The 15,111-nt window shown below is 42.1% G+C and overlaps 1 protein-coding gene across 1 annotated transcript in view; it reads left to right on the plus strand.

Moving 5' to 3' along the window:
* The window catches only part of LRRK2 (leucine rich repeat kinase 2), a 143,107-nt gene that overhangs the window by 94,275 nt on the left and 33,721 nt on the right, over positions 1 to 15,111 (plus strand). The window contains exons 42-43 of the mRNA XM_055118275.1: positions 424 to 594; positions 12,500 to 12,600. Of these exons, the coding sequence (XP_054974250.1) occupies positions 424 to 594; positions 12,500 to 12,600 (272 nt within the window). The remainder of the gene's footprint in view (positions 1 to 423; positions 595 to 12,499; positions 12,601 to 15,111) is intronic.

A 15,111-nucleotide genomic window follows, 5' to 3' on the forward strand; every position in this document is an offset into this window, starting at 1 on the left:
TCTAAGGTTAATGTTCATAAACGATTTTCATAACTGAATTCCCAAAGAGCTTTGAAAACCCAAAAATTATGACTTAATTTTATTTTTAGAGGGATCTCCCCAACAGTGCTCATGGGGCCCTGGGACTGCTCTTGGGGACACTTGGTCCAACTCTGTGATCCTGATAGGTCAGTGCCTGGGTGGTCAGTTCTGGGGCCCAGCAGAGTGACACCTGGTGCTGCCGTGGGGTCGAGGGCGTGGACTAGGCTGCTGTGAGCTCAGGGCTCCTTGCATGGACTCCGGCCTTTTGAGCTGTCTCCCCATCCCACTGTACCCCAAAGATTTTTAAAGTAATATGGTGGCAGAACCTCCTGTCCTCTGCAGTGCCCGGGAGCTGGGGCCCTGCTTCTGGGCACGTCCGGGAATGCATCTGCTCTCTCTCAGGTTTTCGCGCACCAGAGGTTGCCAGAGGAAATGTCATTTATAACCAGCAGGCTGATGTTTACTCATTCGGCTTATTATTGTATGACATTTTAACAACCGGAAGTCGAATAGCAGAGGGTCTAAAGTTCCCCAACGAGTTTGATGAATTGGCAATACAAGGAAAATTACCTGGTGAGTTTGACTTTATCTTTAAAGTTTAACAATAAAACCACTTTTGATGTTCTCAGCTTCACACACCCAAATAATCTGTTGCAATTGTACACTCAGTTCATTTCACAGCTGGTACATAGTATTGGGTTTTTTGGGGGAATATCAATAGTGGTTATTTTGATTGAACAATAATTCTGCTGTGTGAGGGCCTGACTGTATGATGCTGCTTGGGCCCAGTGCTACATACCTGGGCAAGTGCCACGGTGCTGGGGGGCCCTCGAGGAATCCACCTGCAAGTGCTCAGGAATACTTGCTGTCAGGCTGACCCAGGCCAGAAGCATGCACGGCAAGCACCTCAAGCCCGGTACTACCTTTGTGGCTGCTACACGAATATTCCTAAATCCTGGGACATGTTAATAAAAATCACAAAAGAAATATAACAACTTTGGGATTTTAAAAATGATTTCATTAAATTGTAAGAGCTTTAGGATTTTAAAAACTATCTCAAGTTAATATGGATATATTTGGCATTATATTATGAATTCCCAGGAAAGCAAATTTCTGTTAGAACTGTTCTGTGTGTTCATTAGCTTAAGTGTGTTCATTGTTTTTGAGACAATTTACATGTGAGAATAGTAGTTTGAAATCTTACAGTTTCTAATAGAAAATGTTAATAAGAATGAGTAATTAATATTTAGTAAAATCAGATATCATTTAAAAGTTGCCTTATACTTGTTTGTATTTAAAATAAGTGTTAATATTTTAGTGCTATTAAATACCTAGTGAGCATTTAAATCCTCCCAATTAGATTATGACTTTTGTTTATTCACTTGTACTTTATTTAAATCAGGATTCAAATAGCACTGCACTGTAGCCCTGTTGTCCCGTTATTCATCTATTTGCTCAAGCGGGCACCAGTAATGTGTCCATTGTGAGACTTGTTACTGTTTTTGGCATATCGAATATGCCACGGGGAGCTTGCCAGGCTCTGCTGAGCGGGCAGGATACTCTCGGTAGCTTTCCAGGGTCTCCGAGAGGGATGGAGGAATCGAACCCAGGTAGGCCGTGTGCAAGGCAAACACCCTACCCATTGTGCTATTGCTCCAGTCCAGGATTTAAATAACATTTATATTTTGTATTTGGTTGTTATGTTTCTCAAGCATTTTTAGATATGCCTCTTGGCCTTTTGATTTCCCCCCTTTGTATTTATTGAAGAAGTTGATCCACACCCTGTAGAGCAGTCCTGTTTAAAATGCACGTCCAGGGCCAGGAGGTAAGGCATCTGCCTTGTGTGTGCTTACACTGGTTCCAGTCCTACCTCACATGTGATCTCTGAGCACCACCCGGACCATTCTAAGCACAGAGCCAGGACTAAGCCCTGAGCATTGCCAGGCGTGGCCCCCAAACCTAAACCAAACCCACGGAATACTAGTCCGTAGGGTGCTTGCTGCCAGACCATGCTGAGATGGATGAGTAGCACGTGATTGAATGTAGATATGATGTGTGCCTACCCCCTTTGTGTTGCCAATATCTTCTTACCCTCATCCTCCCTTTCTCCTTCCTGTTGTTGTTGTGATAACTGGGAGTTGCATGCCAGACCACCAGCTTTGGTGCTCTCATGGTTCAGCTGTCCTGTGCACAAGGGGTCTCACTCCGGCTGTGGCTCTTGCTTCTTGGCCAAGGTGTTCCCTGAGGGTTGTCCTCTGTTTTAACTGTGGTGCTTGAACACGTGCCTGGCCCAGAGGTGGGGGCTGTCCACACTCTTTTGTGATGCTCATGAGCATTCTGGTTGTAGTGCTCACAGGAGCATGCCATAGAATAAAACTTTCTTGAAGAGAGAAGCATTGAGATGATTGATATTCTAGTATAAGCACCTTCTTTTATGATAGCCCACTAATAGCTAGGCACTGGTCTCTCCTAGGACTGCACATAGGGTGTATGGTGTAGTTTGAAACTTGTGATGACTGCATTCCTGTAAGGGGGTGGGTGTGTGACGTTATTAAGTTTCTTTGTTCCAAAGGAATGCTGTGACTTGCTATTTAGAATTAGAGGCTAAATCTAGTTCGAAGCCAACTTTGGGTGAGTATACTTGCCTCAGAAGGCACAACTTGTCTGTTGGTCTCTGTTTTCGTGACTTTACCAACCGTAGATGATTACTGTCTGGATCCATTACTTTATTGTGATAGCATAATGGGAGTATCTACATTGTTTCATTTCCTTTTTGTGTGTTAATGCTGCCAGTTTTACACTTTTACTTTCATACGTTTTTTATTTTTAAATTTTTGATTTACAAACTTATTCATAATTGTGTTTTAGACATACAGTATTACAACATCAGTCCCACCACTAGTATCAACTTCCCTCCACCACAACTGCCATATCCACTTCCACACTCCAGTTATTTCAAGCAACTTTCTAAGTTTAGTTGTTAGTGTTTGGGTCTCTTGATTTCAGTGTTGTTGACTCTGTGGTTTGGATATTTGGCTCTCTCTTTCCTTAACTCCACATTTGTACCTTAGTCCTCTGACCTGGCCTTCATTGCTTCTCATGTCTTTTTTCTCCATCCCCTCCACTCTTTCTTTCCTTCTCTGCCCCATACTCTGAAGCCAAGGTTGATCTGGGCATTCCCCCCAAAATACTGCATTCCCTCATCTAGTTATTCTAAATGCCACGTATCAATGATATCACTCTGTGTTTCTTCTTCTTCTGGCTTATTTCACTTAATATGATGTCTTCCAGTTGCATCCTTGTTGCTAAAAATTGTATGATCATCATTTCTTATTAGCTGTGTAGTATTCCATTGTGTATATATACCATATCTTCATGATCTGTTATTGGACATCTAGATTGCTTCCAAGTCTTAACTATTGTACTGACTGCTGCAATTAAAAATGGTGCACATACTTCCTTTTGAATGAATATTTTTATGTCCCAGAGACAGACACGTAAAAGTAGGAATCTGGATCAAATCGGAACTCAATTCTGAGTTTACTGAGTACCCACCGTACTGTTTTTCCACAGGGCTTTGATCAGACAGCAGTCCCACCAGCAGTGGAGAAGAGTTCCTTTTTCACCACATCCCTGCCAGCAGAGATTGTTCCCAGTATTTTTGATTTGTGCCACCCTCACTGGTGTCACATGCTGCCTCATTGTCATCTTGATTTGGATTTCCCTAACAATAAGTGGTGGTGAGCACTTTTTCATGTGCTGTTGTCCATCTGCTGTCTTCCTCAGAGAAGTTTCTCTTCATTTCCTCTCTCTATTTTTAGATGGGGTTTTTAGAGTTTTTTTGTTGTTGATCTTTGTGAGTGTACTCTATATATCCTGGACATCAACCCAGTATCTGGTGTTTTTTTTTTCTTTTTGGGTCACACCTGGCGATGCACAGGGGTTACTCCTGGCTCTGCACTCAGGAATTACCCCTGGCCATGCTCAGGGGACCATATGGGATGCTGGGATTTGAACCCGGGTCGGCCGCGTGCAAGGCAAACGCCCTACCCGCTGTGCTATCTCTCCAGCCCTATCTGGTGTGTTTAATGCAAATATTTTCTTGCACTCAGCTGTCTTTTAGATTTAGCTCATGATTCTTTTGCCATACAGAAACCTTTTAGTCCCATTTGTTTAGTTTTGATTCTGTAGCCTTTGCCTTTGGTATCATATTGCTGCAGACTCCTTTGAAGGCTAGGCCTTAGAGCATTCTGCCCATAGTTCCCTAAGTATCATATTGCTGCAGACTCCTTTGAAGGCTAGGCCTTAGAGCATTCTGCCCATAGTTCCCTAAGTATCATATTGCTGCAGACTCCTTTGAAGGCTAGGCCTTAGAGCATTCTGCCCATAGTTCCCTAAGTATCATATTGCTGCAGACTCCTTTGAAGGCTAGGCCTTAGAGCATTCTGCCCATAGTTCCCTAAGTATCATATTGCTGCAGACTCCTTTGAAGGCTAGGCCTTAGAGCGTTCTGCCCATAGTTCCCTACATATACTCTATAGATTCATGTCTGATTTCCAAGTCTTTTATACACTTAGAGTTGGTTTTTGTGTAAGGTGTGAGATATGGATCAAGGTTTAGCTAATTGCATGTGGTTATCCAATTCTCCCAACATAATTTTTGAAGATTCTATCTTTATTTCATGTCATGCTCTCAGCTCCTTTTTTAAAAATTAGCTGACCATATATAGAGGGGTTTATTATTTAATTTCCAGGTGTTTTATTTGGTTTTCTGCATCTGTCCATGATTAACTTCTATCTTCAGTGCATCATGGTCTGAAAAGATAGCTGGTACAATGTCTATCTTGTTGATTCTGTTGAGGTATGTTGTGTGGCCCAGCACATGATCTATTCTGGAAAATGTTCCATGTGCACTGGAAAAGAATATGTATTCCTTTTTTTTGGGATATAAAGCCCTGTGTAGATCTATTAGCCCCCTCTCTTCTATTTCTTCCTTCAAAGCCATTATTTCCTTAGTGAGTTTTAATCTTCTTGATCGGTCCAGAGGTGATAGGGCGGTGTTGAAATCTCCAACTACTATTGTGTTGCTCACAATGTCCTTCTTAAGGTCTGTTAGCAGCTGTTGTAGGCATTTAGCTGGTCTCTCATTGGATGCGTACACGTTTAGGAGTGTGATTTCTTCCTGCTGTACATATCCCTTGATTAATAAAAAAATGGCCTTCACTATCCCTTCTAATCTTTTTCAACCTGAAGTCTATGTTGTCCGATACTAGTAAAGCCACCCCAGCTTTTTTGAGGGAGTTGGTTGCTTGCAGGATTGTTTTACATCCTTTGACTTTGAGTCTGTATTTGTTCTGGCTATTCAGATGTGTTTCTTGCAGGCAGCAGAATGTTGGGTTCAGTCTCTGAATCCATTTTGCCAGTCTGTATCTCTTAATTGGTGAATTAAGACCATTGACATTGAGAGAGATTATTGTCATGGGGTTTTGTGCCATCTTTCTGTAAGGGTTTGTTGTGCTTGTAGGGGTTTTTCTTACAGTAGCCCCTTTAGTCCTCCTTTTAGGTTTGGTTTAGAGTCTATGAAGTTCCTGAGTTGTTGTTTATGTGCAAAATAGTATATCATTCCTTCGAGTTTGAATGAGAGTTTGGCCGGATAAAGTATTCTTGGTGAAGCGTTCATTTCATTGAGTTTTTTCACTATATCCCATCACTGCCTTTGGGCTTGGAGGGTTTCCTCCGATAGGTCTGCTGTGAATCTAAAGGGTGCTCCTTTGAATGTGATTTCCTTCTTCGACCTTGCTGCTTGCAGTATTGTGTCTTTATCCATTACGTCCATCACCCTAACTGTGATATGTCTTGGAGTTTTTCTGTTAGGGTCTCTTTTAGCTGGCACCCTTCTGGCTCCTTGAATCTGGATGTCTGTATTCTCCAACTCTGGGAACTTTTCAGCAATGATTTTTTTTTGATTGTGGCTTTTTCATTGGTGTTGGTTCCCTGGCCTTCTGGTACTCCGATGATTCTAATGTTGTTCCTCTTGAAATCATCCCCTAGGACTCTGATTCTCCCTAGAGCTATTTTAAGGTCTCTCCTCATTGATTGTTGTTGCCTGTAGGATGCCTGCAGCTCATCTTCAAGCTCACTGATTCTGTCTTCTGCTGTAGTCATTCTGTTGTTGAGGGCACCCACTGAGTTTTTTGATTCATCCACCGAATCCTTTATTTGTGACATTTCCTTTTGTAGGTTTTTTATTTCTACTCTCATTTCTTCCCATAATTTCTCAGCTGTCTGTTGTATCATTTCTGTCAGGTCCTCCTTTAACTTGTCAATCTTTCCTTTGAGTTCGTTGAACATCTTCAGGATTTCACCCCTGAATTCTTTATTGGAGAGCTCAAGTTTGTAGGAAACGTCAACTGAGGCATCTGGACTCCTTTCATCGTCCTCTCCTTGTGGCAGGGATTTGCGCTGTTTCTTCATATTGTTGTAGTGGTATGGAAGAGGGACCTTCAAGTTCACCTCGGCAAGAGGGAGCGAACCTGTGTGGCAGTGCTGGAGGGTGGCAAGGGGCTAGATGGGCGGTGCTCAGGCAGGGTGGCAGTCAGGGTCTGAAAGGAGACGGCGCGGGGGGGGGGGAGGGGGGAGGTGCAGGCGCAGAGGAGATGGCGCCCGTTTCGGTCCACTAACCTGAAAGAGAGAGCCTATAGGGGTTTATTCTAAGATATTCTATTCTGACCCATTGGTTAGAGAGTCTTTGTTCCAGTACAACACTGTTTCGATTATGGCTTCATAGTATAGATTTCAAGTTCGGTAGTGAGATACCTTCCAGTGTCTTGTTTTTCACTATGAGTTTGACTCTGTGGTGTCTTTTGTGATTCTATGCAAGCTTTATTTTTATTTTTATTTAGGAAAATATTTTATATTTATTATTTTTTATTTTAATTTGAAAAAAGCCACAATTGTTGATATAATTCTAGAATTAAAATGGATTACAAAACAAAGGTTCAATATTAAAATCAATAAGTATATAAATTAATGTATGTGAAAATTGTTATTTCTGATCGCAGGTTATTAGGTCCTTGTCTAAGAACTTATTAAGCTGTTTGTTGCTAGTTGAGCCATGTATTATTGTTTTTGTTTGTTAAGTTTAGTCAGCTCCTATGTTATTTTCCCATCTAATTTGATATGCTTCTGCTAGATTTTTAGTATTGAGGAATTAGGAGGTTTTATGTGGCCAAGTGTGCAGTCATTTGGTCCAGAGACTTCAGGATCTCTGGTCTGGGCCAATGAGTTGACAAGGTGGTGGCTGTGGGAGGTGGGTGTGGCTTCTAGGGCTTCTGGAAGTGTGGGGAGTTCTGGGGAGGCTGCCCACCCTAATTCCAAAACCCACCAGATTTCTCAGCCTGGGCACCAAGCACCTGCAATCAGTTACAATATTCTCTGAAGAGACTATTCAGGAAATGTTGGAGTTGATACCTCGTGGCTGCTGTGGTGAGGTGTGATTGCAGCTGCCAGAGCTTTGACTGGGGAAGTATTTGGCCCACTCTCCTCCTGAGGGTACCCCAGAGTTTTCAGCTTCAAGGAATGTCCATGAAACCTTTATAATTGACTGACTTAAGCCCTTGTAGAGTGTTGTCTGAATTTGGTTAGGGATTGCATTGAATCTGTACAGTAGTTTAGGTAAGATGGTCATTTTGATAATATTGATGTTTTTAACCCATGACCTTGGAATGTTTATCCATTTCCTAAGATTTTCACTTTCTTTCTTGAGTGTTTTGAGGTTTTTGTGGTTTAGGTCTCTCACCTCGTTTGTTAAGTAAATTCCTAGGTACTTCTTGCTTTTGGACTCTATTTTTAAAAGGATAGAATCTTTGATCTGTTTGCCGTATGATTCTTTACTTGCATATAGGAATGTAACCAATTTTTGTGTATCGACTGTGTAGCTGGTGACTTTGCTGTATTGGTTTATTGTTTCTAGGAGGGTTTTTAAATTTTTTTATTTTTTAAGAGCTTCAATGTATATCATCATGTCATCTGCAAATGGAGATAATTTGACTAACTCTTTTCCAGTTTGGACCCCTTTGGTTTCTTTTCCTTGCCTGGTTGCTGTTGCTAGGATTTCTAATACAGTATTGAATACGAGTGGGGATAACGTATGTCTTCATGTTTTGTGTTAACTCAGTGGGAATGCTTTAAGCTTTTCATCATTAAGATGATATTGAAGCTAAAAGCAGCCTTAAGGATGAAACACCATGGACCAAGCAAGTGGGAACAAACAAATAGGACTGTTGGATATCATTGGTTTGTCCTTTCCCCCTTGCCACTAGGAGCTTAGGTTTATCAGTCACACCCATCAAAGTGCTCCCGAGTCACTCCAATTCCTTTGTTTATCTGTAACCATTTCTATCAGTTTATCTGCTCTTCCCTTAATCAAACTCTGTTAATTGGTAAGGTCAGAACTTTCTAGGACACTGAATATTATAACATTGCCTTTCTCTCCTCTTTATGCCTTTTGAATAATTTACTTTAAAGCTATGTCTTTTTTGTATAGACACAAGAAGACAATATTATGTTTTTATAACTTAAGACTTAATTGGCCTCGAATATTATTCCCTTCTGGGCATCTGCTTTCTCCACTTAAGCCTCAGTTGCCCTCAGTTCCTAGCACCCCAAAGTAGGGTCCCCGACGTGGGACGGGAAGGATCCAGGGCAAGCGGTGAGTTATGTGCTACCCTGGCATCGAGATGGGCCTGGCCAAAGTGCCTAATTCTTAACTATAAGTTAAGAGCTTGATCATAGACAAATGCTGTCATGATCCAATAGTAATTATGAGACTGGGACCCTGCCAGGGATAGGAAAGACTGATCTGGCCTGAGCACTGTAGTCTGAGATTGAGATGGCCCCAGGAGAGCAATTCTATAAGCTTTAATGCATCTCTTATTGTGTCCATACAAAATGATTAATATTATGAATTCTTATATGTTTGCTGGCTGAGGAGAAGAGAAACACATTCATGGGACTCTGCCCTTGGGTGGGTCTTCCTGCTGAAAGAGAGATTCTGTCCTAGTGAAGGCATTCCCCTAAGAGATAGAACTATACCCCCTATGGATTGTAACCACACCTTTAGATAAGCCCCAGGCTGCTGGGGGACGGGGAGATTTAAGGTAGCTGTATGAGGGGGCAGAGGGAGAGTTCCAGAGGAGAGTGTATAGAGGAAAGATTGGAATAAACTGCAAGTGAGACCAACCATCTTGGCTCCCCGGGGTGGGGGAAGCGGCTGGAGGTTACCGAACTCGGGTGGCGGGAGAGACAGGACTACATCAAACTAAGAAGATTCTGCATTTCAAAAGAAACAGTGACCAAAATACAGAGAGAGCCCACAGAATGGGAAAGAATATTTACCCAATACCCATCTGATAAGGGATTAATCACTTGTATCACTTGTCATCCCGTTGATCTTCAATTTGCTCGAGTGGGCACCAGTAACGTCTCCATTCGTCCCTGTTGCATGCTAGTGTAGCCCAGTGATATCTGCTCGCTCCAGGAACAGGAAGAGCCTCAAGCTGTTCATTCAGGGTTTTGACGAAGAAGTCTGACCATCTCCTTCGTGTGCGGCCACATGGTCATTTGACGTCCCATGGAATCCAGTTGGTAACAGCTCTAGTCTAGCGGTCATCTCAGAATCACATTACATGTCCAGCCCATCTGATTTTTGACGCCTTGGCAAACAAGACAGCATCCCTGATTTGGAGACGTTACTGGCACCCGCTCAAGCAAATTGAAGATCAACGAGAGGACAAGTGAAGTGAAGTGACCCTGTCAGTTTTTGTATCAGTGTAACTTTAGTTTCATAGAAAGTGTTAAGGATTATTAAACTCTTATGTTTTTGATATGTTGAAAAAGCTTAAGGATTAATGACAGTATATCTTCTCTGAAAGTTTGATTAAACTCTTCTGTAATCTCATCTGGGCCAGGACTTTTATTCTTTTTTTTAATTTAAATTTTATTGAATCACCATGTGGAGGGTTACATAGTTCTCAGGATTATATTAGTTATACAATACTCAAACACCCTTCCCTTCACTCGTGCCCATATTCCATCACCAACCACCCCATTATACCTCCCGCCCCCTCCCGCCTTTCATGCGGCCAACCCGAGTTCGATTCCTCCGCCCCTCTCGGAGAGCCCGGCAAGCTACCAAGAGTATCGAGCCCATGCGGCAGAGCCTGGCAAGCTACCCGCGTGTATTGGGTATGCCAAATACAGTAACAATAAGTCTCTCAATGAGAGATGTTGCTGGTGCCCGCTCGAACAGTAACATTTCTGATACAGTGTATTTCCTCATAGGTCTAGCCAATGGTTTGTCTATCTTGTTTATTCTTTCAAAAAATGAATTCCTGGTTTCGTTGATTCTTGTATTGCTTTCTTGGTTTCTATGTTGTTGATTTCTTCTCTAATTTTTATTATATCTTTTCTTCGTCTAGTTTTTGGATTTATTTGTTGTTGGGTCTCCAGACATTTAAGGTGTGCATTTAGGTTGTTGATTTTATCTTTTTCTTCTTTCCTACATAGACCTGTATTGTCATGAGTTTCCCTGTGTATTGTCATGAATTACTCCTGGTGGTGCTTGGGTAACCATATGAGATGCTGGGACTCCAACCTGGGTGGGCTGCGTGGAAGACAAATGCCCTAAAAACTGTGATATTGCTTCAGCTCCTCTCCAGTTCTCTTACACTTGAAAAAAAGATTTAATTTTTAATCACTGTGAACTACAGACTTACAAAGTTATTTATTAACAAGCTTCAGGCATACAGTGTTCCAACACTAATTTCTTCACCAGTGTCCACTTCCCTCCACCAGTGTCCCAGTTTTCTCCCACCCTTCCAGCCTGCCTCTAGAGCAGGCACTTTTCTCTTCCACCACAGTATTCCCTTCCCTGACTTATCCTCTCCACCCCCTTACCTGGGGCAAGCTTCCTACTAAAGAACACATTCCATATTTATTGTCTTAATCAACAAAGAGAATTATTTACAGACATTTGCGAGTCTTTGTCTAATTTAGGGGCCTCTCACATCCCTGGGTTTATATTTTTGTTAGGGGATCAAATTCCCACAATCTTCCTTGTCCAGTCAGTTAGTTTCCTATGAATGTTTCCAGTTCTCTACACCAATCAGAAGAATGACATGAATCTTACAACAGAACAACTGGGCTAAGATACATAAGCCCTGCCTATTTTGAATATTGTAATGAAAACTATTTCCATGGAAGTCTAATTATTATGTGGACAAACTTCCTCTTTTTTCTTTATTATTATTGTTTTTTAAAATTTTTTTAAACTGAATCACAGTGAGATACACAGTTATCTCACTGTGTATCTCACTGTGTACAAAGTTGTTCGTGATTGGGTTTCAGTCATACAATGTTCTAACACCTATCCCTTCACCAGTGTACATTTCCCACACCAATGTCCCAAATTTCCCTCACGCCCCCCCATCTCTATGGGAGGCACTCTTCTCTTTCCCCTCCCCTCCCCTCCCCTCCCCTCCCCTCCTCTCCCCTCTCCTCCCCTCCTCTCCCCTCCCCTCCTTTCCTCTCTTCTCTCTCTCCTTCTGGGCATTATGGCGTGCAATACAGATACTGAAAGGTCATCATGTATATCCCTTTACCTACTTTCAACACTTAGTTCTTGTCTAGAGTGGTTATTTCCAGCTATTATTGTCATACTTGTCCCTTATCTTAACTGCCCTTCCCCCCCAACAAACTTGTGGTGAGCTTCCACCATTGACCAGTCTTCCTGGCCCTTGGTTCCCTGGCCTTGTACATTAATTAGTCTCATACTCTTTTTTTATATCCCACAATGACTGCAGTGATTCTATATCTGTCCTTCTTCTTCTGACTCATTTTACTCAGCATGTTACCCTCCATGTCCATCCATTTATAAACAAATTTCATGACTTCATTTTTCCTAACAGCTACATAGTATTCCATTGTGTAGATGTATCATAGTTATTTTTATCCAGTCATCTGTAAACAAACTTTTTCAGAGGGTATTGAAATGCAGATGTGGAATGAAAGTCTCCTATATTAACAATTACTCTATCCTTTTTGTTTGGGATCCACACCTCGTGGTTCTCAGGGCTTACTCCCTGCTCTGTGCTCAGGGATAACTCCTAGTGATGCTCAAGGGACCATATCCAGTTCTAGGAAAAGAACCAGGATGGCTACAGGCAAGGCAGTGCCCTACTTCTGTACTATCTCTCTGGCCCTTTGTGCCTACCTTTATACTATAAAAAAAGGTTTTTTAGTGGAGATGAAACTAATAACATTTGCTTTGAGTTTGTGGTAAGTAGATTCATAACACATGTAAAATGTAGTGATAAATGTGGGGTTTTTTGCAGTATTTGCACCTCATATGTATGGAAAGGAAGTAAAGCCTTTGTTTCGGTATGTTTGATGTTCTAGCATGCTTCTTTTTTATGTTTTAGATCCAGTTAAAGAATATGGTTGTGCCCCATGGCCTATGGTTGAGAAGTTAATTAAAAAGTGTTTGAAGGAAAATCCCCAAGAAAGGCCTACTTCTGCTCAGGTATTCTTTTTCATCCTATTTTTCTTATTTATTTATTTATCTATTTATTTTGCTTTTTTTGGTCACACTCAGCGATGCACAGGGGTTACTTCTGGTTCATGCACTCAGGAATCACTCCTGGCAGTGCTTGGGGACCATATGGAATGCTGGGAATTGAACCCAGTTTGGCCGCGTGCAAGGCAAATGCCCTTGCTATTGCTCCAGCCCCTGTCTTTCTTATTTTTTTAATTTATTTGATTATACTTGGGCTGGAGCGATAGCACAGCAGGTAGGATAGTTGCCTTGCAAATGGCCGGCCCAGGTTTGATTCCTCTGTCTCTCTCTTGGAGAGCCTGGCAAGCTACGGAGAGTATCCCACTCGCACGGCAGAGCCTGGCAAGCTACCCATGGCATATTCGATGTGCCAAAAACAGTAATAACAAGTCTCACAATGGAGACATTATTGGTGCTCGAGCAAAATCAATGAGCAATGGGATGGCAGTGCTACAGACAGTGATTGTACTTGTGATGTTAGGGTATCTCTGGTCTGTGGTGCCCACAGACTTGCATTGTGTGGGTCACACTCCACTGTGGTGCTGGGTTCTTGGCAGTGGAGCAGTTTGTGTGGGCAGCACTGTCCTCAGATTCTTGCATAGCAGATACTGGGGGACCACTGAGTTCTCATCTCCATCACTCCATTCTTGTTGCAGACACTTGAGGCACTGCTGAGACACCCTCAGATTCACAGGAGTCCTTATAGTCAAAATTTATCATCGTCTTATACAGAACAACATCCTAATGCACTCATATATAATTTTCAAGTATTTGAGCTTAAACAGATGAATACATGCACACACTGGTTAAAAAATCAATGTCCTAATTCCTCCCTATCGCTCTTGCATAAGAAAGAGCTTGCAGCTTCCAGCCCACACCTCACACCTCCTTTCTCTAAAGACAGCCACTTTCCTGACACCTGCAGTGATCACTGTTTGTTCTTCATTATGGTTTTGGTTTTCCTGTATTCATAATCCACATAAGTATTATATATAAGTGTCTTAATACCCATTATTCCCGCACCATATTTGATAGGTTTAAATTTGGTGTGAACCATGGGAACAACTCTAAGGGCGATTGAAGGCTGCCCTAAAAGCTTTCATCCCTCTCGGAGAGCCTGGCAAGCTACCGAGAGTATCCCGCCCACACGGCAGAGCCTAGCAAGCTACCCATGGTGTATTCAATATGCCAACAACAGTAACAACAATTGGCCTCATTCACCTGTCACCGAAAGAGCCCCCAATACAGCAGCATTAAGAAAGATGAGCAAGGAGAGGCTGAAAAAATCTCGGGGACGAACTAGACTGCCAAAACGAAGAAAGACCAAAATGATTGTCTGTACTTTGAACGCACATATGCTGGCATCAGAAGCATCCATCGAGGACCTGATGGTGCAAGCGCAGAAGATTAAGTACGACATCATTGGTCTGACTGAAACAGGAAGACATCAATCACATCATGCCATTTTTGACATTGGAGAAGAATTGTTCCTTGGAACATATGACAACAGAGGCATCAGTGGCGTTGATGTCCTTGTCAACACGAACTTGGTTATGAGCATCGATTCGTTCGAATGCCTAACAACCCGAATTGGACGATTACACTTGAATAGATGTGGCTCACTGCCTGCAGTTTCTATCTTCGTCATCTACGCACCAACTTCCAACTACGATGAAGAAGAAATTGAGATGTTCTACATGGAACTGGAGACGTTCCATAAAGAAGACCACACCTTCTACAAGATCACTATTGGTGATTTTAATGCCAAGATAGTTCCAGGAAGGTCGCCCGAAGAACTCCACATTGGGACAAATGGCCTAGAATGGAACAATCAGGGTGAGAGACTGTCTGAATTCATGTTGACCAAGACCATCCATGGTAACTTACAGTTCCAGAAGGCTGAATCTAAACGCTGGACATTGGAGTCTCCCGGTGGACAGTTCCACAATGAAATTGACCACATCATATTCAATTGACGGTTTTGCCTGATCAATATCGCTGTTGTCCCAAAGTTCCAAACGGGATTGAACCACTGTCTCTGTCGTGCAAAATTCTTCTTCACAGAGCGGGGAGAAAAGACTTCAAAATTTAAATCTAAGAAGGCAACTCCCAGAATGACCACCAACTGGAAGCTTTTTGGCACTATTGTAGCAACGTGGGAAGATGTCGTCCTTTTTTTTTTTATTGAATCACCATGACAAAAGTTACAAAGCTTTCAGGTTTAAGTCTCAGTCATATAATAATCAAACCCCCATCCCTTCACCAGTGCACCTGTTCCCCACCAAGAACCCCAATATACCCCCTCCCACCACCCCCGCACCTGAGTGTCCAATGATCTTCACTTTATTCTCTCTATACTTTGGATACATTCAATATTTCAACAGAGAACTGATTATTATTATTTGGAATTTTCCTCCAACAATCAAACCTGCTGAAAAGGCTTCATTTGATAGTTTGTTTTCCATTGCTGAGAATGAA

The sequence above is a fragment of the Sorex araneus genome, chromosome 10 (assembly GCF_027595985.1).
Source record: "Sorex araneus isolate mSorAra2 chromosome 10, mSorAra2.pri, whole genome shotgun sequence".
Lineage (NCBI taxonomy): Eukaryota > Metazoa > Chordata > Mammalia > Eulipotyphla > Soricidae > Sorex > Sorex araneus.